This window comes from Anabrus simplex, chromosome 5 (genome assembly GCF_040414725.1).
Source record: "Anabrus simplex isolate iqAnaSimp1 chromosome 5, ASM4041472v1, whole genome shotgun sequence".
Classification (NCBI taxonomy): Eukaryota; Metazoa; Arthropoda; class Insecta; order Orthoptera; family Tettigoniidae; genus Anabrus; species Anabrus simplex.
The window spans coordinates 380390716-380415050 of NC_090269.1; the positions used below are offsets into that span (position 1 = coordinate 380390716).

Here is a 24335-nt window from a genome sequence, read left to right on the forward strand (position 1 = left end):
ACGACAAGCACACAGAAATGAGTCCTCAGCTCCAGCAGACTGACACCTCAGCCCAGGCTGTCACTAACACACTGACTGTACTCTTAGTAACTCACTGAGTCCACACATTGACTCACTACACCAGGTGAGCTACACTAACTCCCTTGTAGGTCGGGCCTGACTTAAATACCTAGGCCCATGCCATCTGGATGCTTCCAGAAGGGATACGCCTCCCAGAGTCTTCCCAAAGGCGAATACTCTCCGCGTGCCATCGAGATTCTTCCGTAACCCCCGGAGGCCTCCCATGAGCGAGCAAGACGATCCAGATAGCGGCAGGGGCGCTGACCAATCCGCAAGGGGCTGTCCTCCTGGTGACGAGAGAAGGGAGAGGGCAGGCCTCTCTTGGTGATGAGCGTGCGGTTGGAATTGGCTAGCTCGTGCTACTTCCTGTGGTTGTACATTGGCATGGCGGCTCACCATGCCACAATATTATGGGGACTTTGCACCAAAGACAATTGAAATGTAACTTAAAAGCTTTTAAGTCCATCGAACACACAAGTTCAATATAAATATTACACTAACATACCTGAAAAAAGACATTTTTAAACAAGGAATAACAATACACACTATTATACAAAGAATGACATGTTTCTGGCTTCGGTGGTGGGGTCATGTGAGGCGAATGAAGGAGGATAGGTTACCTAGAAGAACAATGGACTCTGTTATAGTGGGTAAGAGGAGTAGAGGGAGACCAAGATGACGTTGGTTAGACTCAGTTTCTAACGATTTAAAGATAAGAGGTATAGAACTAAATGAGGCCACAGCACTGGTTGCAAATAGAGGATTGTGGCGACATATAGTAATTTTCACAGAGGCTTGCAGACTGAACGCTGAAAGGCATAACGGTCTATAATGATGATGTATGTATGCATGTATTATTATTATTAAGAATGAAACATGTCGTTCTTTGTTTAATAGTGTGTATTTTTATTCCTTGTTTAAAAGTCGTTTTTTCAGGTATGTTATATTGTAACATTTATATTGAACTCGTGTGTTCTACAGACTGAAAAGCTTTTAAGTTACATTTAACTGAGTCAACACTGGAATGTATGGCTTCTCTCTTTCAAAAAAAGACAATTTAAATCATGTAGAGGTTCTACAAAAGAAGACTAGGCCTACTTCACAATATATTTGTCCCACCATTCTATTTACCTTATTTATCGAACAGCTGATGTATTACCAGCCCCAGAAACCATTGAACTCTCTATAGCGATTTTCCTCCGGAAGGTAAAACTCTATATTGTGTCACTCAAACACCATTTAGCCTCTAAAGTGTAATATGTATCATCTTAATACCAGAGAGGCTCAACATTTCCATGTCCAATCTACCAGTACCACAAAATATGGTCTAAAAACAATATTATGTTTGTTTTTTCTTGCTAGTTGCTTTACGTCGCACCGACACGGATAGGTCTTATGGCGACGATGGGACAGGGAAGAGCTAGGAGTTGGAAGGAAACGGCCGTGGCCTTAATTAAGGTACAGCCCCAGCATTTGCCTGGTGTGAAAATGGGAACCACGGAAAACCATCTTCAGGGCTGCCGACAGTGGGGTTCGAACCTACTATCTCCCGAATACTGGATACTGGCCGCACTTAAGCGACTGCAGCTATCGAGCTCGGTAAATATTATGTTTGGGTATACATGTGTTTAACAATCTACCTATTGATATAAAATAACTTTAACATATGTGTGCAAATTTAAGAATTCTGTAAAATTACTTATTTATGCCTGTTGCTCATGGTAAAATTTTCTGTCAAATTTATTGTGCAATAATATAATTTTATAAAATTTCTGTTGCTCACGGTCAAATTCAAGTTTTATAGAACATTTGATAAATCTTTTCATAAAATAGGACATGTTCTATTCCGTAAATTAATTTTACGAAATGAACCCATCAGCGAAGCTGACATCATGATGATGTTGGCACTACGTCGTGAGAAGATTGTGAAGCTCGATTGTAAACAAACACTTCTTTCTAAAATGGCAGGATCCGGGTGGACTAAGGAAGCTGTTAGTGTTTTACTGACGAATACCAAAAATATCCTTGTTTGTACGAAGTCAAAACACCACTTTACCACAACAGAAATGCAAGAAGAGAGGCAGAAAACACAATCGCCGAATTCCTAGATGAATGATGGACTTCTAACCTCAACTAATTTTCGACCAAGAACAGCAATCCTCTACCTTCTTCTCTTCTTTTGATCCAATCCCGAGTCCAGCATTTCCTGGCATTTCTTTTCTTCCTTTTTACCACTGTACAACATACAGTATAAGTGCAGCTAAAGCAGCAAGTTTTGCTTTTTTTGTTGGAGCCATACTCTCAAACACACTGTAAGTTGAACGGCTGATTCTTGGTTCAAAAGTTTATCGATAGATGGCAGCACATACAAATCTTAGTTCAGAAGTGAGTTCATAGATGGCCATTCTGATGCTTCGACGGATTAAAAAAAATAATTTTACCGTGAGCAACACAACCTAATTTTACCAAAATTTTATAAAATTAATTGTACAACAAATTTTACGAAATATTTTACCGTGAGCAATAGGCATTAGAGTCATAATCTTGGATGAAATGTATCAGCATTGTAACAACTTAATGCTGTGTGTTATTTAATGTGTATCTCCATATGTAAATTCATCATCATCAGTTTTCCACTCCAGTTGCCCGGGTGTGGTTTACGAGCACTCTCCACTTCTGTCTGTCCATGTACCACTCTTCTCTCAAGACGACATCCCAGCTGATTCCTCTTGTTCCTATGTCCTCTTTCACTTGGTCCAGCCACCTCTTCCTAGGTCTTCCTACCGGTCGTTTTCCGGCCACGACTGTGTGTAGCCATTGTTTTGCTGTCCTTCCATCGTCCATTTGTCTGACATGGCCAAACCATTTCAAACGGGCCCTTGTCACTTTTTCATTCAGGGATGGGTACACACCAGCTTGCTCCCTTATTCTTTCATTCCTTACCCTGTCCCTTTTTGTCTTCTGTACCATAGTTCGTAGGAACTTCATTTCTGCGGCTTGTAGTTTGCTGTCCACTTGTTGGGTTGTTGTGCAAGTTTCTAGGCCATATGTTATTATGGGGGTGAAGTATGATTGGAATAGAATCTGCTTTGATCTTAAGGGAACTTGTTCGTTCCAGAGGAGGTTCTGAACTTGATGGTAAAACTGAGCTGATTTTTGAATGCGGTTGTTAATCTCATGCTGTATTCTGTTATCACTTGAAATGATGCACCCAAGATATTTATATTGGTCTACTGTTTCCAGTTGTGTACCTTCCAGCATTATTTTTCCTTTCTTCTTCTGCCTGTTGACAGACATAGTAACAGTTTTCGATTTATTTATTGTTAATCCGTGTGCTTTCAAATGTTCATTCCAGGTGTTCAGCCTCTCTTGGACTTCCTTCTCTGTATTTCCCCAAATTACTACATCATCTGCAAATGCAAATGCATTGATGTCCATATTGTTCTTCTGCTTAATTTCTTTCATGACTTCATCCATGACAGTGATAAAAAGTAATGGTGAAAGGGTACTGCCTTGTTGCACTCCTTTAGTGGTTTGGAACCAATCAGAATTACCGTTTCCTATCTGTACGCAACTGCAACAGTCTTCGTAAAGCATTTTAACTTTCTGGATAAGGCCTTTGGGTACATTCTTCTTTCTTAAACATTCCCATATAGTCTTCCTTGGAACACTATCAAATGCTTTTTCGAGATCCAAAAACACTAGTGTTAAGTCTTTGCCCTTCTCCCAATGCTTTTCTAACAGTATTCTAAGTGCAAATATGAGATCGGTAGTTGATCGGTGTTCTCTGAATCCATATTGTTCTTCCTGTAGTTGTGGTTCTATTATTTTCCTTAGCCTTTTTCAAGTATATTCTCAAATATTTTCAAATGATGAGAAAATAAAGTGATCCCTCTATAATTGCTACATTTCTTCTGGCTTATATCTTATATCTCAAGCCTCAAGCCTCTTGGGATAGTTAAACAAACAAACAAACAAATAAACAAACAAACAAACAAACAAACAAACGAACAAATTAATTTCAGACCTGCGATCTTGGGCACCTGAGGCAAGGACTGACCACCTACACCTCATGGCAGACCCGTTAAGTAGGGCCTATAACCGATAAGATTATTTAATATTTAATCAACTGAATGGAACAAACAAAGTCATATGTACAAGGATGGCAACATGAAAAGGAAGCTGTAACAAGATAAGCACAATGACAGGACAGTGTGGGAAAGAGAGTAATAAAAAGAGACAAGACAACCATGAAAACACAAACATTTGAGAACATCTCCCCAGCATCATACATTGCCATCTTCAAACAGATGGGGTCTCTCCTCATCAATCACAGTTCTTCTACATCCATGTATTCTCAGCTGCCAACAAGCTGCTTCCCAGCATCAGGAGGCCAGATACCAACACTCATTGAGGCACAATCTTGACAGATCTTCAGTCTTCATGTGTGAAGTATAGAATAAGAAGAAAGCTTAACAGAGACAGGAAAATGACAAAAAGAAAAGGATACAGATGGTTCAAGACTAGGAGAATAGGGCAAATACAGAAAGTATTCCTATTTATATTCCTACCTTTCTATATACAGACTGTCTCTTATAAACCCAGACTGAGCGCACGGTGATTGCACTTTGTGCTACAGCAGCTGCCGCAGCCCAACTTACACCGCACGCGGCCACCCTGCTTTAAGCGTGTATACAATCTTATATGAAATGTTATCTTATAAAAGATGCTGGAAGTGTCATCTTTAATAATGAGGGACTTCAAAAATGCCATTAGGATTTTCCGCACACCAGTAGCAAGAGTTATGACTGTTCACACGACCATTAAGATGAAACCAGCCCTCATCCGAAAAGAACACAAGGTGTGGGTCGAATAAACGATCATTCAGTGATGCAAAATACCACTCTCAATATCTCACTCTTGTGGCTGGATCAGTAAGTTATAAACAACGGGCCCGTGCAAACCTTTACGGTTTGATGTGTAGCTCTTATAGCTCTGTGTGCAGAAGAAACCGAAACCCCTACTGTTGTGCTAATTTTGTGAAGGATTTATTCGATGACGTTCAAGATTCGCACCAATGTAATCTAGCTTTTCCACTGTTAAAACTGTTTGTGTGCGCACATGGTTTTTTATTGAGCACCGAACCAGTAGTTTCAAATTTAATTACAATTGAATGGATGAAAACCATAACAGTATAACGCATGGGCGCCCGCAGGATCTTTTCCAGGGGGGGGGGGGGCACATTAACAATTTTCTTGAATATAAAAACCAATATATAACCTCAGCAACATTAAATTGTTTACAGAAACTTCCAGTTATAACATATGCTAGATGACTGTCAGTAATTTCAGTTTATGAAATAATCTGGTATGATATTAAACAATTGAACATCAACATCTTTAGAATTCCAGGGCCCTTGCCCCCCCTTGTGGGCGCCCATGAGTATAAGTGACATTTTAAAAAAATGAGTTAAGTGCAGGATGTAACTCCGGGAGGATGTATCTTTTCACTAGCAAAGAGATATAAGTGATAGCGGTAATATTCAGCGCTCTAGTGATGTGTGGTATAACTACAAATAGCATGCTTTATATGAGTGTTAAGATGTTTAAATGCCTTTTTCTCTGAATGACCAAAATGCTACTTATACCCTTATGGTTTTCATCCATTCAATTATGTGAATGTGTGCTCATGAAGGTGGCACTTCACCAGGAAATCGGTGAACAAATGCTTTGCGTCCCTGCTGAGCTGACTCGTACTTAAAATAACTTTTACATACGAAAATATGGTGTTGCAATGATAACAGTCTCACCGTGTTAACAGCTGAGATTCAGACTGGCTATTGATGCTAGGTTGAACACGTGCATGCTCCTTACAAGGTCAAGAACTATGCGTGCACCTCCTGTACAGCTGCTTAGGTTTCAGAGAGTAGAAATGCTGCTGGACGGTGTGGGTTTATAAGAGAAACCCTGTATATGGCTTTAAGTATGGTATTCATGCAATTATATTTAATATGTATTACATAGACTTAAATTGAGTATTAAAATCTAGTTCATACTTGGGGTGCTTCTTTCACATGGGCGCCTATGTGGACCACAGACTGGTGTCTCAACATCTCCTGCAACATCAGTACATGCTTCTGTTTAATAATGCTAAAGGCAAACTATAGTAATAATACAATGAATACTCTGTATATTATGAAACTGAGCATTTCTGAGACAATGGTAATGTCAGTTGAGGAGGAATAAAAGAGGATTGAATGCCAGGTTGGCAATACAAAATCAGAACGAGTGGCTCAATTCAAGTATTTACAGAGGTTAAGAAGTAAATATTTGTCATGGAAAACTGTTATGGCTATGGGATCTGATAACCAGACAGTGGATGTTAGACAAAATGACTAAACTTTATTATTATTATTATTATTATTATTATTATTATTATTATTATTATTATTTGCTTTTGCTTTATGTCGCAATGACACAGATAGATCTCATGGCGACAATGGGATAGGAAAGGGCTAGGAGTGGGAAGGTGGGAAGGAAGCGGTTCTGGCCTTAATTAAGGTACAGCCCCAGCTTTGCCTGGTGTGAAAATGGGAAACCACAGAAAACCATATTCAGAGCTGCCCACAGTCGGGTTTGAACCCACCATCTTCCGAATGCAAGCTCACAGCAGCGCGACCCTAACCGCACGTCCACTTGCTCAGTACTGGTATTAGTCTAAACTTTAGTATTACATATATCACAAAAATAAATTTAGTTCATACATACGTACTAGGGTTACATACAACATATGTTAATTTCCCTATTTCTGTGTATAGTACCTGTAAGTGGCTATTCACATGAATTTTGAAATGAGCTTACAAATTTCGCTGAAATTGTAGAAATGAAAAAGTAACCAATATTTTCTGAATGTCTTATACTTCCACCCAGTATCGTAAAAATTCCCCTTTATATTCTCCAGCAACCTGAAACTTGTTTCCCGGAGGGTGCATTTCTTCCAAATTTATGGCTCTGACTTTTTTTTTTTGCTAGGGGCTTTACGTCGCACCGACACACATAGGTCTTATGGCGACAATGGGATAGGAAAGGCCTAGGAGTTGGAAGTAAGCGGCAGTGGCCTTAATTAAAGTACAACCCCAGCATTTGCCTGTTGTGAAAATGGGAAACCACGGAAAACCATCTTCAGGGCTGCCGATAGTGGGATTCGAACCTACTATCTCCCGGATGCAAGCTCACAGCCGCGCGCCTCTACGCGCACGACCAACCCGCCCGGTATGGCTCTGACTGTCCACACAGTCAATTACTTAACAGGGTCTAATATGCCCCGATTCCTTCCTTAAATTGTGCAAAGTGCAAACACATTAATGTTGAGCTGTAGGTGGCTCTGTAGGGATAGGTTCTATCTTCAGCAGCTTGTTACCTCAGACCGCCTTTGCCATCCATTGAAGATGAGTATTCACAGTAAGTGGTGCATGAGCATTGAGTGTTTCTTGCTTACATTTCCTAGTTCACCATGACAAAAGAACCAGCAGTATTAAAAACTAAACTGAACAATTATGTAAAAGAATATGGTGATGTGTTTTCTACTGATGGCTCTATTTTATTTTGCAAAGCACATTAAATATCAGTGATTTGTGCAAAAAAGGGCCATATTTTACAGCATCCACAAACCTCTAAACATACAGTACATCAGCTATAAGTCGATCAACAAAAGCAGGTGTACCAAAGCAACTCTCACCTCTTCAAATACGATCTCTGAACACCAGTCACCACTTCCATTAGATATTTACAAAGGATTTATTGTTGTCGGCATTCCTTTGAAGAAGATAGAAAATCCAACCTTGAAAATTTATTGCTAAAGAGTAAGTTCCAAGAGAAAGCACCTTGCATAACAACTATATGGATGTTTGTTACACAGATACACTAACAAAATAAGACTGCTCGTTCACTGGTAGTGACTACGCGCGACTACGTGCCTACTAGCGTGACTGATTCCAGTAAGAAGAATGTAAGAAAACCATGTTCAGTTCAATGCAAGTGACTTAGAGTGGCTGACCTCTTACGAATACTTCTAATAACATACGACAAATTGCAGATCCACCTCAAATGGGATTTGCTGCTTGTAGTCGCCAGTTGTGTCAGGCTGATGTAATGGGATTCCTCACTGAAATCAAAAGCAGTAAATAAATGATCGTTACTCAAAAACAACTGCCCTAAAACTGATGACAGGACTTCAGTCTGTAACTTTGACATAAGGACTTTTAGTTACGTCTTCGCGACAGTCAGCCACATGATATAATTTTACATTATAAGGTGGATTTACGTTCTTCTAGACAGTAAGTTTTGTCAATCACTACTGATCTGCATTTAGGGCAGTCGCCCAGGTGGCAGATTCCCTATCTGTTGTTTTCCTAGCCTTTTCCTGAAAGATTTCAAAGAAATTGGAAATTTATTGAACGTCTCCCTTGGTAAGTTATTCCAATCCCTAACTCCCCTTCCTATAAATGAATATTTGCCCCAATTTGTCCTCTTGAATTCCAACTTTATCTTCATATTGTGATTTTTCTTACTTTTATAAACGCCACTCAAACTTATTCGTCTACTAATGTCATTCCACGCCATCTCTCCGCTGACAGCCGGGAACATACCACTTAGTCGAGCAGCTCTTCTTCTTTCTCTCAGTAACTCCCAGCCCAAACTTTGCAACATTTTTGTAACGCTACTCTTTTGTCGGAAATCATCCAGAATAAATCGAGCTGCTTTTCTTTGGATTTTTTCCAGTTCTTGAATCAGGTAATCCTGGTGAGGGTCCCATACACTGGAACCACACTCTAGTTGGGGTCTTACCAGAGACTTATATGCCCTCTCCTTTACATCTTTACTACAACCCCTAAACACCCTCATAACCATGTGCAGAGATCTGTACCCTTTATTTACAATCCCATTTATGTGATTACCCCAATGAAGATCTTTCCTTATATTAACACCTAGATACTTACAATGATCCCCAAAAGGAACGCTCACCCCATCAACGCAGTAACTAAAACTGAGAGAACTTTTCCTATTTGTGGAACTCACAACCTGACTTTTAACCCCGTTTATCAACATACCATTGCCTGCTGTCCATCTCACAACATTATCGAGGTCACGCTACAGTTGCTCACAATCTTGTAACTTATTTATTACTCTATAGAGAATAACATCATCCGAAAAAAGCCTTACCTCCGATTCCACTCCTTTACTCATATCATTTATATATAGAAGAAAACATAAAGGTCCGATAATACTGCCTTGAGGAATTACCCCCTTAATTATTACAGGGTCAGATAAAGCTTCACCTACTCTGAGATCTATTTTCTAGAAATATAGCAACCCATTCAGTCACTCTTTTGTCTAGTCCAATTGCACTCATTTTTGCCAGTAGTCTCCCATGATCCACCCTATGAAATGCTTTAGACAGGTCAATCGCGATACAGTCCATTTGACCTCCAGAATCCAAGATATCTGCTATATCTTGCTGGAATCCTACAAGTTGAGCTTCAGTGGAATAACCTTTCCTAAAACCGAACTGCCTTCTATCGAACCAGTTATTAATTTCACAAACTTGTCTAATATAATCAGAAAGTATACCTTCCCAAAGCTTACATACAATGCACGTTAAACTTACTGGCCTGTAATTTTCAGCTTTATGTCTATCACCCTTTCCTTTATACACAGGGCTTACTATAGCAATTCTCCATTCATCTGGTATAGCTCCTCTGATCAAACAATAATCAAATAAGTACTTCAGATATGGTACTATATCCCAACCCATTGTCTTTAGTATATACCCAGAAATCTGATCAATTCCAGCCACTTATCTAGTGTTCAACTTTTGTATCTTATGGTAAATGTCATTGTTATCATATGTAAATTTTAATACTTCTTTGGCCTTAGTCTCCTCATCTATCTGGACATTATCCTTGTAATCAACAATCTTTACATACTGCTGACTGAATACTTCTGCCTTTTGAAGATCCTCACATACACACTCTCCTTGTTCATTAATTATTCCTGGAATGTCCTTCTTGGAACCTGTTTCTGCATTAAAATACCTATACATACCCTTCCATTTTTCACTAAAATTTGTATGACTGCCAGTTATGCTTGCCATCATGTTATCCTTAGCTGCCTTCTTTGCTAGATTCAATTTTCTAGTAAGTTCCTTCAATTTCTCCTTACTTCCACAGCCATTTCTAACTCTATTTCTTTCCAGACTGCACCTCCTTCTTAGTCTCTTTATTTCTCTATTATAATAAGGTGGGTCTTTACCATTCGTTACGACCCTTAAAGGTACAAACCTGTTTTCGCATTCCTCAACTATTTCTTTAAACCCATCCCAGAGTCTGTTTACATTTTATTTACCGTTTTCCACCGATCATAGTTACTTTTTAGAAACTGCATCATGCCTGCTTTATCAGCCATATGGCACTGCCTAACAGTCTTACTTTTAAGACCTTCCTTTCTATCACATTTATTTTTAACTACCACAAAAACAGCTTCATGATCACTAATACCATCTATTACTTCAGTTTCCCTATAGAGCTCATCTGGTTTTATCAGCACCACATCCAGGATATTTTTCCCTCTGGTTGGTTCCATCACTTTCTGAATCACCTGTCCTTCCCATATTAACTTATTTGCCATTTGTTGGTCATGCTTCCTGTCATTTGCATTTCCTTCCCAATATTCATCTTTAGATATGTTAGTGTGCCACAAGGATTTTCCGTGTTACTTTTTTCTTTGAAATATGACTTTTTCCCTCTTGCTAGAAAATACTAACGGTCAGTTACCTACTCTTTCATTCAGGGCTTAACGATACAGTGATCCTCAAGAAATTTTTCGAATGTTAGATGAAGTGGGGAAGGAAGAAGCGGAAGTAGCAGTTCCCAAGCTGTGTTATTATTTTGTATCATACATATAATTACTGTTTTTCCTTGGGAATAATTTAAAAAAAGAAGCAAATACATTGATGTTAACCTCTTTTTACTTTTTTGTGTAAACATTTATTTCTTCCTGGGTGAAATAAAATTGAAGGACTGAAAATGTGTAACCCACTGATCTCTATACATGGATGGCTGGTGGCTTGGGTAGCAGTAAGCCGAATAGAAGATGACTGGCGTAGTAAGATGGCAGTGAGCGCACGGTGCACTAGACCCATTGAATAGACCACGAGGAGCGGGCTTGCTTTGTTTATGCTTAGTTCAGTGATGCCAACCCCCTTGATTGTAGTTCTACGGGTGTTCTGTGCTGTGTTATTTCAAAAGAAGTACAGTAAAACCTCGTTAATTCGAAGTCGTTGGGACTCAAAAATCGGACTTCGAATTACGTGATTTCGAATTAACCGCCAATTCGCAATTCAGAAGTACCAACCCTTGCCATGTTACAAAATATTCTATGGCCCGTTACTGCATGCAGCTAACCTTGATTCACAGTTTATACCCTTCAAATGCCATGAAAAAAGAACTATTTCCAAAATGTATCCAAGAAGGTGCATTTACAGTATTCAAGTAATGCACTCGGATATCTCACTGGCAAACATAACCTCACGCAACGAAAGAAAAAAAAGCACGATTCAAAGACGAGGGGAAATCTATGCTGGCTCCCATGTGCAAGTGCTTTATTAATTGGATTACTATACTTTACGCAGTTTAGATGCCTTGTATTTACAAAGGAAGTACCCGATGCTCTTAAAATCGAACTTTTCTATGACTATCCTTGTACAATTTCCCGCCATGGTACTTCTCTCGTACTTCAGAAATGTAAACACTTGCCGCGTCACAAAGTATTCTAAGACCCATTAATACATACAATCACCTCGATTCACAGTTTAAATCTTTCAAATGCAATGGAAAAAACTATTTCCGAAATGTATCCAACAAGGTGCATTTACAACGTTCAAATAATGCCCTTGGATAAATCAATGACAAACATAACCTCACCCCAACGAAAGAAAAAAAACCACACAATTCAAAGACGAGGATAAATTATGCCGCCCCCCCCCCTGTGCAAATGCATTATTTTTTGGATTTCTGTACTGTTTCCATTTGTAGATGCTTTGTACTAGCATGGAAAGTGAGCGACGTCCTTATAACATTGTGGTTTATTGAACTTTCCTATGACGAGAGGATAAAGTTTCTCGCTTCCATCCCATGTGCATTGCAACGTACTACTATGACCCATTTAAAACCATAAGACCGTTTGGGCTTGCATTAAAATAAAGCAATGCAGTTTCACCGGCAATGACAATATTGTTCCGGGCCTACGAATTTATTATCTGAGCTACGCTTTTTCGTCAACTGTCGGCATCGCCAGTGTTCGCGGATTCTGTTTTTCCGCACACTGCCTGTTGCGTGATATTACGGCGTTCCTTAAAAGGTTGAATACAAAAGAATTCCGATTTCATTCAACTTAGCAATCATGAAGCGCACTGTAGACCCACCGAAGTGAGTGTAAGTGCGGAAAGCTACCCTTCCACGTTCCGGAACGCGCGTTCTATTATGACGCGGAGCGGATACATTTCGAGTTGAAATTACTCTGTAACATACTACTGTTTTAAAATGTAAAGGCAGTTTCGAATTAAAAGTCTGAATTTCGGTAATGGGGCCGACATTGTACTTCGAATTACGAATTATCCGTATTTCGAATTAAACAATTAAAATAGCATGCAAAACTGTATCTCATGTTTCCGGGAACGAGAGCTTCTTCGAATTAGACGAGATTTTGAATTAACCGATTTCGAATTATCGAGGTTCTACTGTAGTAGTGTATTTTATGAATTTAGGTTTGTTGCCTTGTAGTATGCTTGTAAATTCGTTTGTTCGTAATCTGTTTATCCTCCAGCGTTGGTTTTTCCCTCGGACTCAGCGAGGGATCCCACCTCTACCGCCTCAAGGGCAGTGTCCTGGAGATTCAGACTTTCGGTCGGGCATACAACTGGGGAGTATGGCCAGTACCTCGCACAGGTGGCTTCACCTGCTATGCTGAACAGGGGCTTTGTTGGGGGATGGGAAGTTTGGAAGGGATAGAGACAAGGAAGAGGGAAGGAAGTGGCCTTGGCCTTAAGTTAGGTACCATCCTGTCATTTGCCTGGAGGAGAAGTGGGAAAGCACGGAAAACCACTTCCAGGATGGCTGAGGAGGGAATCGAACCCCCCTCTACTCAGTTGACCTCCCGAGGCTGAGTGTACCCCGTTCCAGCCCTCATACCACTTTTCAAATTTCATGGCAGAGCCGGGAATTGAACCCCGGCCTCTGGGGATGGCAGCTAATCACACTAACCACTACACCATAGAGGCGGGCACTGCTTGTAAATTACAAAATTAAATTTAAATGTGCATGTATTTATGTGAAATCTGAATGAAGAAACATACTACCGGGTATTAACATACCGCATTGTTCAGCTTATGGATGTACAAACAGAAACGATCAGCAGAAGGAGAAATCATTTCATCGGTGAGTTTTATACTGTACATAATAATCTTCCTAGGGTAGTGTTTTGAGTTTTAGGTTTATTGTATCTTATTTCGCATATTCTGGGAGCAAAATGGCAATTTTTCTAGGTTTCCTTTCTCGAAACCCGAACATCTAAGATCATGGATTAGGAGTATCAGGCGGGAGACTTGAGAGCCTTCTAAAACAGCTGTTCTCTGCTCCCATCACGTTGAGGAAGACTGTTTAGATAAAAATGGACAAACTGCACGCCTTAGAAGTGATGTATAGCCAACTGTTTTCAGTTTTACTGAACATTAACTGCAAGTAAAGATTTACTTATATTTTTATTTATTTGTCATAATTAAACTTACGGTTTTGATGAAATAATTGACGTGACCTTATAACAATCTTAGAAAATGAAGTCTGGAGGAATTGTAGACCTTATTTACATCAGTAATAATTATAGGTTTCAGACACTGGAGTGGTGGGAGAAGGCAAAGTGTGGTGGGTGTTTTAGGCTATCCCATTATACTAGTTGTGGTATTTGAGGCTCATTTAACGGGTGTTACATATTTCTGATGATGACTATCAATATTGCTTTGGTAGCTGAATTTAATTAAAGAGGTCTGTAATAGTAAATTAAGCTGCAGGTAATGTGATATATTGACAAGTTTTGAATATCTGCTGGTTTTATGAATGTGTACATTTGCTTCAATTATATTTTAATTTGATACACTGCGCGTTATTTCATAGAAACAGGAAACAGGAATTCATTATCAAGCACCGATTATGGTATGTCGAATCTAGGCCTGTATAATGAGCTACGTTTATAGGTACATCATTTTAAGAATGCATAATTTCGTGACATACATGTATACAATTTACAGCAATGTTTCCAGAAACTGATTTTCACTCGTATTGTGTTACCGATCGCTAATTGCATGTATTCAGCACCTAAGTTAATATTAGTCGGCCGTTATTATACACTCATTTTTATTGCTATCCCGGAGATTTACTGACCTCGGAACGACGTGTCAGTGATCCCAATGTCCTTATGCTTTGAGTGAACATGTTGCTATGTTTTTAATTATTCCAACGCGCCATTAATTGTGATTTAAAACTGACTATATTATCATTGCTTCCCCATAAGGAGAGCTCTAGGATGGGTACGCCAACATGGCGAACCGCGCGCTCAACTTGGCGTACTTTCTCCTGCAGCGGAGAGCTGCCATCAGCGATCCATGTATAGAGATCAGTGGTGTAACCGTAAGATAAGGAGAACTGAATTTATTTTGAAGAATTCTGTCATTTATGTAATAAATATTTCTGTGAAGTACTTAATCAAGATTTTTGGTTTAAAAATGTGCTTGTGAAATTTTGTCAGTGTTGCATCCTGATCATTTTGAAACGATGTAGGTAAAGTGGAGAAAAAATCATGAAAATGATAAAAAATAATGGGAAGCCAAATTGCCATCCACGTGAGGGCCAGTGTAGCACCAGGACGCGCGATCGGATGAATGTTAATTTCATCAATTGCAAATGTTAAAAAGAACATGTAGCTTTTTAGGCCTTTGTGTATCAGTGGGCTCATCAGTTGAATTGCTACACCTTTCTAAGATGCTGGCGGCTAGTGCGCTGTTGAGACACCACAACAAACCTCCTATGTAGGACTTTGCAGTGATGGTGCACTAGGGGAAACATGTGCATGCACTTGTATAAATGCCTGCCTTTGGCCTTTATATCATAAATTAAGAGTAGCAATTCAACTGATGAGCCCACTGCTACACTGGGCGAAACTCTGGTAATTTCAAATTGAAAAGGCCTAAAGTGCTTAAATAATTTTAAAAGAACGTTTGTTTATCATAACAATTTGTGTGCCTTTGCTGGCAAACTCCATATTGCCTCACTTACCAGAACTCTCCATAAGTTGGATGCCCTGAAGACACCACAAACATTCAGCTCATATGTCAATGTGAATAAGCCAATATGGGCTATATTACATATAACTGAGCAGGGAAGTACTTACGTGGCATGTAGAAACCTGCACATCCACATATTTGCAAAGTATAGTTGGTGAGACACTCCAAGAGACAGTTCTCCTGAGTGTATAATTTAAAATACTTCAGTCTGCGTTCATATGAGAAGTAACATTGTCGACTATGAGGTGAGTAGTCTTTGAGCCCTGAGCTTGTAGTTATCAGATCAGGGGTAGTAATGACCAGCACCTCATGGTCTAGTGGCACCCAGAAGTACTTCTCAGAGAGTAGAGGAACCTCAACAGGATTGTGTAAAAATGCCTATAACAGAAGGAAGGACCTGTTTAAAACTTCTCTTGCAGTCTTGAAGCAGACTAACAAGAAATAAAAGGAAGTTATTTGTACAGGATAACAGAGAATAAATTTACAGAGATGTGATTCAGGAACTTGGAAACTAGTCGAATGATATGCCAAGTATAAAAGATACTTGCCAATTCAGCCCTTGGTAGCCAGACTCTCAGTAATTCGGCTTTGAATCATGATGATAAGTAAGTAAAGATGAGCTACTTTGCTGTTATGAAGCACTATCAACAGCTGTGCTGTAACTATTAAATGGACATCAACAATGTGTCAATGACTTTATTTGAAATTGTGCAAAGATGAAAGTGGTGAAGGGGAGGGTATAGCAGCAGAGAACAGGAAGGTATCTTACACTGGTGTTGGCAAAGTGGCTGCCTGGAGTATAAAATGAACGAATGAACAAATGAATGAATGAATGAATCAATCAATCAATAAATCAATCAATCAATCAATCAATCAATCACCCCTATCTGTATTTAGATCTATCACACACATTGCAGATTCCCTATTGTTTATTTACTAATAAGTGCAGTATCAACGTATTGCTAGTGAAGTGACTAGGTTACAAAGCATCCCGCTGCCGATCATCTTCATTGTGGCAACTAAATATTCGGGGCATGTTTCATAGTGATACTGCATGCAGGAACTTAAGGACTATTTTTTATGTTAAGTTTTTGTATGATTGCCACATTGTAACATTATATTTGTTAAAATACAGTATATATTCAAACACATTTCTCAGAAACCCTCAGTAATCCAGCACTCTTGCTAATTCAGCACACTCTGTGCAAGGAATGCAGCTGTGGCAAGAACTACTGCAAGAAGTATGGCGCACTGCATTGTGAGATACCCATCAGCTGATTTGTTGCGGCATCTCCAGCTGATATTTCTTTATTTCAGCTTTTGTAATGAAACATGTTTTGTTTCCCTTCTTGCATTCTCAAACGTTACAAAGGAAAGGATTTATTGCGCCCTTCTATTCAATACATGTATATCCACCTTTAGTTGGAGCAATTCTAATCATTAATTCATAATAATCGATAATGTTGTGAGATGGACAGTAGGCAATGGTATGATGATAAACGGGGGTTAAAAGTCAGGTTGTGAGTTTAACAAATAGGATAAGTCCTCTCAGTTTTAATTACTGCATTGATGGGGTGAAAGTTCCTTTTGGGGATCATTGTAAGTACCTACGTGTTAATATAAGACAAGATCTTCATTGGGGTAATCACATAAATATGATTGTAAATAAAGGGTACAGATCTCTGCATATGGTTATGAGGGTATTTAGGGGTTGTAGTAAGGATGTAAAGGAGGCGGCATATACTGTAAGTCTTTGGTAAGACCTCAACTAGAGTATGGTTCCAGTGTATAGGACCCTCACCAGGTTGATTTGATTAAAAAACTGGAAAAACTCCAAAGAAAAGCAGCTCGATTTGTTCTGGGTGATTTTCGACAAAAGAGTAGTGTTACAAAAATGTTGCAAAGTTTGGGCTGGAAAGACTTGGAATTAAGGAGACAAGCTGCTCGACTAAGTAGTATGTTACATGTGATAATTGGTATGTTCCGAGCTGTCAGCGGAGAGGTGGCGTGGAATGACATTAGTAGACGAATAAGTTTGAGTGGCGGAGTCTTTAAAAGTAGGAAAGATCACAATATGAAGATCAAAGTTGGAATTCAAGAGGACAAATTGGGGCAAATATTCATGTATAGGAAGGGGAGTTGGGGATTGGAATAACTTACCAAGGCAGATGTTCAATAAATTTAGAATTTCTTTGCAATCATTTAAGAAAATGCTAGGAAAACAATAGATAGGGAATCTGCCACCTGGGTGACTGCCCTAAATGCAGATCAGTAGTGACTGATTGATTGATTGATTGATCTACACAGATCGTCCAGTCAGAGTGGGGGGTGTTTTCATAGATGCGGCTCTGACGAGAACTATGTCTTTATTTTAGCTTTCGTGATGAAACATGTTTTGTTTACCTTATTACATTCTCTAATTCAGAATACAACATACAATAAACAAGCTCACGGGGTGGGGTTGTACATGAGAGAAGAATCTCTTAAGAGATATGTATTGAATAGGAGGACGTAATAAACCCTTTCCTTTTCTAAGGTGAAAACTGTAAATACGGAATGATTTTAATATCTTGTAATACATTCTCTAAGCTTTAAAATTTACAGATTCGACCAACCAACAGCATGCATTTATATCTATTAGTTAGTACTCATAAAATACATTTCCAATATAGGAGGGCACATCATTCTATAAGTTGTCCAATAAGAGAAGGTGTTTGATATTTGAGTGCTATGATCGCTCCGTCAGCTGTTATTTATCCGCGCCTTTCCATGTGTTTCTGTTGCTTTTCTAGGTGCAATAGAAGAGTATGTTGTGTTACGTACTTCCTTTGTTTTCTATCAACTCGTATTGTTTCTAAGTGTTATTGTTGTTCCCATTGATTCGTGTGTTATACGTTTTATCTTAGTGTTTTAATGTTTAATATTTAGTTTATAATGCTTTGTTTAGTATTTGAATGCTTTAGCTTTATTGCTAGTTTAAAAATATTTCATGTTTCCCGTTGTTTTATTTATGTGTGTGTTGTTTGTGTATGTTTGAACCACAAATTCTAAGAAATTGCAAGAAACTCCATAGAACAAATCAGGCTTGGTATGACTATTCGAAGCCAGGGAAGTAACGTAGTCACAAATATCAGTAACTAGCAGGAAGAGAAATATATTTTTGAAGCAGGTTCTTTTGTGATTCCTATCTTCAGAATTTCCTACTGCACCGCTGCAGCTGCAGACATTAGTAAATAAGGAAGTCGTCCAAGTGTTGAGTAAAAGTTAGTTTTACTTAATGAAAGGCATTGTGCTTTCACGGGTATTATGTAGCCTGTGTGGTATGCTTTATATTTGTATGCTGCTTAGTCTGGTCATTATTTCAATACTTATATTTGATGGTCTGGTGTAAAAACAAACTGTTAAATTCAGAAAGCTCCTATCTCTTTAGGTACAAAAGCGAAAGCCCTGACTCACTCATTCACTCACTCACTCACTCACTCACTCACTCATACACTCATCTCTAATTCTCACACTTCCCAAGAAGCTGGAGGGCTGAACTTTGGCCCAGGGTTTCCTTATATGTTAATTAGATAAAGTAAATATGTTTAATTATGATGTTTTATGTTCAAGGGGTTAAAATTGGGGTAACTCTTCTAATCACAATATCATTAAATGACTCACTTCCTATGAGGCTGGAGAACTGAAATATGGCATACGTGTTTCTTATGAGTTAATTAAAGAAAGTAAGGATCCTTTTCGCCAATATTTCGTGATTAAGGAACGAAATAAGATTAAATTCCTTCTTCTTTATCTTCTTCTTCTTCTTCTTCCACTATCACTTTACCCACACTATGTGGGGTCGAAGGTGCGACCTGAGTCGCACACGTTCATTTGGTCCTCCTTTATGGCCCAATGCCCTCCCAGATGCCAACTGTATCAGGAGGGATGTAATCACTATTGCATGTTTCTCTGGTGGTTGGTAGTGTGGTGTGTTGGTGTGTTGTCTGAATATGAAGAGGAGAGTGTTGGGACAAACGCAGACAATCAGTTCCCAAGCCAGAAGAATTAATCATGCAATTAAAATCCCCAACCTGACCAGGAATCAAACCCAGAACAATCCGAAACAAAGGTCTAACTAAACGCTGACCATTCAACCAAGTAGTCGGATAAGTAAGATTAAATACCTATATCACAGTTTTTAATTCTCACGTTTTCCACGAAGCTAGAGAGCGAAGCTTTGCACAAATACTTTGCAGTTAAGGGGAAGAAATTGGGGTAACTACCCTAATTACAGTACCATTAATTCTGTTTTTGATTTTGAAGTAAAGGAACTTGGTGCCTTCAATACTTTATTGAATTTGATATGTCTTGCTTACCGTATGCGATATCACATAACTTGATGACGAACATGACTGTTACACGCGCAACCATTTTCAACAGTACAAAATCATCCAACCAATCGGAAATAGCTCGGAAACTGCCAACTTCAATGAAATAAATTTATAGAAATTAAAAGTCTCTTCATAACATTTTGCTCCCCTTGAAAGGAGTTCTTTCAACTAACTCTTGTAATCTTATACCTTTTGTAAAAATATTTAAATATTCTTATCATATGCATTAATACAAAACTCTTTACATACATATTTTTATGATTAAAAGAAAGAAATATTGGAATTTATATGTTTGATGAAAAATATCACAAAGTTAGATACCACAGAAAATCTTTAATTCAGTTCTCCTTGTCATCCCTTTCACTGGGAAGAGGAAATATCTTCTTGATGTTTCGGGTGAAAGTTCCCCTAGCCATCCGAATGGTGACAACCATCGCCTCACCATCTCGTCCAGGGTGAACTTGAACTATCCCACCCCTAGGCCATTCTAGAGGTGGGATGTTATCCTCAGTTAACAACACCAAAGAATCAACATCAAAACGTCAATTGGTATCGTGTCACTTGACGCAATTTTGCAATTTCTGCAAATATTCTCGCTGCCATTTCTGCCACAAACACTGCCAAATTTTCTGCAAATGCTGTCAACGTGGCAAGTGGTTATCAGGTTCTCTTGACACATCCCTTTGCACAGGTTGCATAATCGAGTCACTGAGAAGAAAATGTGCTGGTGTTAGGACTTCTAAATAATTTGGATCATTTGGCAAGGGAGTGAGGGGCCGTGTATTTAGTACAGCCTCAATATTGCAAAGAATAGTATAGGTTTCCTCGAAGGTTAGCATACATCCCTGTGTTTCAGTTAGCAAATGTCTTTTCATCATCTTTACAGCTGCTTCCCAAAAGCCCCCAAAGTGGGGCGATCGGGGAGGAATGAAACTCCACTTTATCTGCTGCTGAGTGAGTGAGAAGGTAATACTCGTTGACCTTTCTCCAAAAAGGACTAGATATCTTGTAGTGCATTGGCTGCTCCAATGAAATTCTTCCTGTTATCAGAAAAAACCTGCTTGCCCAAACCTCTTCTCACTGTAAAGCGTTGCAGTGCAGCTAAGAGAGCTTTGGTCATTAGCTCCGACACTAACTCCAAATGCACTGCCTTGGTACTAAAGCATGTAAATACTGCTATGTAAGTCTTGTCAGTAGGATTGTGTCCTCGTCTGTGCCTTTTTTTACAGATATTGGACCTGCATAGTCCACTGCTGTGGTAATAAAGGGTCGAACAACCAACCTGACCCTTTCCTTTGGTAAATCTTCCATGCGTACCTCTGGAACTGTAGGATGGTAACAAAAGCACTTCAGACACCTCTGGACAAACTTTCTCGCTTCTCTTCTGCCGCTGACAGGCCAATATCGTTGTCGAGTTGCATATAGCAGTTGCTCTGGGGACAGTGCTTCTGACGATGATGTTCATTTTCCATGATAATTCTGGTGATGTGATGATTTACTGGTAGAAGCACAGGGTGTCTCTGTTGTGATGTTAGCTCCAAAACACGAAGCCTTCCTCTCAATCAATCTGTCACTGTCCGAAAATGGACTGAGCGAGTTTAGAGAACTCTTCTTTGGGTGATCTTGATTATTAATTAAGCAATGTGGTACTTGAATGCTTCTAATTGTGTCTATCTGACTACCTATTTCTCTGCTTTGCAAGTTTCTTCTATTTCTAGTGAACCTTTTTTCCTTTCTGGTGGTTTGACTTTGAAATTATAAACGAATCTTTGACAATATGCTACTACATGGCATAACTTCGTAAATGATGAAAATTTCTTCAGTAGAATGCTGGTTGATGTTGCTGTCAACGTAACGGTTGATGTTACTGTCAATGTAACTACTGTGACCTTCAGCTCTGGTAGTTCTGTTTCAAATTCTTCTGAATATTCTGGTTGTTGACTTCGTGTGCGAAGCCAAGAAGGCTCCCTGTTGAAGTAAATCCTCTTGAGAGAAGATCAGCTGGATTTTCAGTCGAAGGAACATATTTTCAAGTGGTTGCATCATTGACTTATTAAATCTTTGTGAACCTGTTTGTCACAAATGTCTTCAGCAACCATGGTTCAGTCTTGATCCATCCCAAAACAATTCCACTGTCACTCCATAATCTGATCTGACCATTTTGTTCTTTCAAAGCACTCACTGTTGTTTTGACAAGTTGGTCAAGAAGAAGGGCTGCCTCCAATTCAAGTCTCGGCAATGAAATGGTTTTTAAAGGAGCTACTTTCGTCTTCGCACAAAATAAATTGGAAATATAGAGACCAGTTTGTGTTTGACAAATGGCATAAATGCAGGCTCCAAAAGCATTCTCTGAAGCATCACTAAATCCAAACAAATCAAAAGAACCAGAGAGATTTTCAGGATTTATGTTTCTCATGATTCTGATATTGTTCAGTCTTTCTAATGACGTATAGTACTTGTTCCAAATCTGAAGGTGCTCTGGGGACAGTGGCTGATCCCAGTCAAATCCATCTACCCATAAGTGTTGCATCAACAATTTCCCTTTGATCAGTACTGGACCCACGAATTGTAGTGGATCAAAAATGTGTGCGATTTTGGAGGCGGTTTCTCTTTTGGATCTTGGTGACAACTTTGCCAGCTCAACTCAAAACTGAAGGCAGTCTTGTGCTGAGTCCCAAAGGATTCCAATAGTCTTATTAGCTTCACCTTTGTCTAAAACCAATAAGTCCCTGCGTTGCTTTTACTCTCCAAATTCTACAAGATACGTTTGCTGTTCGACCTCCATTTCCTAAAATGCATTACATCGCTCTTGAGAATATATTGTATTGGCCGCCGTAGCCCAATCACGTCTTCTAGAATGTCTTGTCCACTTAAGCAGTCATCCATATAAAAATCATCACGAATAGCCTTTGTTACTGCTGGAAATTGATTTTCATGAAGAGTAGCCAATTCCTTTAGACATCTCATAGCATGGTAAGGTGCTGTCGCTGTCCCATATGTTACTGTATTCAACTGATAAATCGTAACAGGGGATGAAGGTTCCTCTTTCCACAAAATCTGCTGTAATGTTCGATCTTAAGGGTGGATGAGGATTTGCCGAAACATCTTTTCCGCATCTGCTGTCATGACGTACTTGTGGCTGCGAAATATAAGTACAATGTGAAAAAGATCTCGCTGAAAATTAGGTTCTGTCATGAGCTTGTCATTGAGTGATGTTTTCGCTGAAGCATCAAACACCACTCTAACCTTTGTGGTGTCATCACAATCGGGACGTACCATTGGTTGATGGGGTATGAAATATGAATTGGGTACATCTTGATTTTGGTTTGTTTCAACCAAGCTCATATGCCCTAGTTTTTTATATTCATCCATGAAATCTGCATGAGCAGTCTTGCGTTCTGGGTGTCTGCCAAATCTCTTGACTAATGATTCTAGACTGTATAGAGTGTGTTTTCTTGATTCTGTCTGGCTTGATAGGAAGCCTTACGATGAATCTACCTGTTGTATCTCTTGAAACGGTGTCCATGAACTGTCTTTCATATATTCTTTCTTCTAATGTGTAATGCTGAATCTCCGGAATTGCTTCTTGTTTCCAGAATTTTTCCATCTGATCTGATAATTGTTGATTGTTAAGTTTCATGCATGTAGTTGTCAATCCTTGTTTATTCTCAAAAAATTCACTGCCTATAATCCAGTCTAATTGGGTGTTTTGCAGAACTGGTTGTTCTTCAGCTTTAATCTTAGGTGGGCCTATGACATATTTTCCAATAAAGTCCTGCACCAATCAATATATCTATGTCTCCAGGCTTGTTGAATGTGTGGTCTGCCACGCAATTGTCCTTTGGAATAACAATCTTGTCATTCTTGAACTCCAACTGTGGCAATCATCCTGTTATACTTGGCAAAACCAGAAATTCTGCTTCCATCTCAAATCCGTCATTCCTTGAAGTGAGGTGTACTCTCGTAATCCTTTTTTTTACACTTTGGAATAATGTACTCCAATGATCTGTGTGTTTGTCTTGACTTTCGGTAAAGCAAACTTCTTATACAGACCTTCTTTTATTAGATTCGACTGAGATCCTGGATTCAATAAGGTTCGGTATGTCTTTCTTCCATGAGCATCTTTCACATCAATTAAAGATATTGACAGAAGTATTTGCAATGTTATTTCTTTTGCCAAGCTCACATTGAGAGAAGCAGGTGAATGCTGAGATTCAACAAAAAAGGTTTATGGGCACCTGGTTTTCTTCAACATTTTGTGTCTGTTTGTCATCTTCCTCAGCATTTAAAGTATGTTGTGTAGAATTTCACTTTTCGTGCATTTTGATCCTCTGCAAACTTTTTGCAACATGTCCTGGTTTCAAACCATTATGATACTGTCCTTTTTCTCAGAGCAGTTTTCTTCTGTCTTCACAACTGATCACTTAATTAATTCTTCACATTTAAAAATGGGATGACTTCCACCATACAGATTACAACTTGCCTGAGTCACCGTCATAACAACTTTCTTGC

The 24335-nt window shown here is 39.0% G+C and overlaps 1 protein-coding gene across 1 annotated transcript in view; it reads right to left on the reverse strand.

Moving 5' to 3' along the window:
- Positions 1-516: 516 nt before the first annotated feature.
- LOC136874553 (pickpocket protein 28) overlaps positions 517-24335 on the reverse strand; it is a 175761-nt gene continuing 151942 nt past the window's right edge. The window contains exons 9-11 of the mRNA XM_068227844.1: positions 15558-15828; positions 15443-15467; positions 517-565 (exon numbers count right to left, since the gene is read on the reverse strand). Coding sequence (XP_068083945.1) covers positions 517-565; positions 15443-15467; positions 15558-15828 — 345 coding nt within the window. The remainder of the gene's footprint in view (positions 566-15442; positions 15468-15557; positions 15829-24335) is intronic.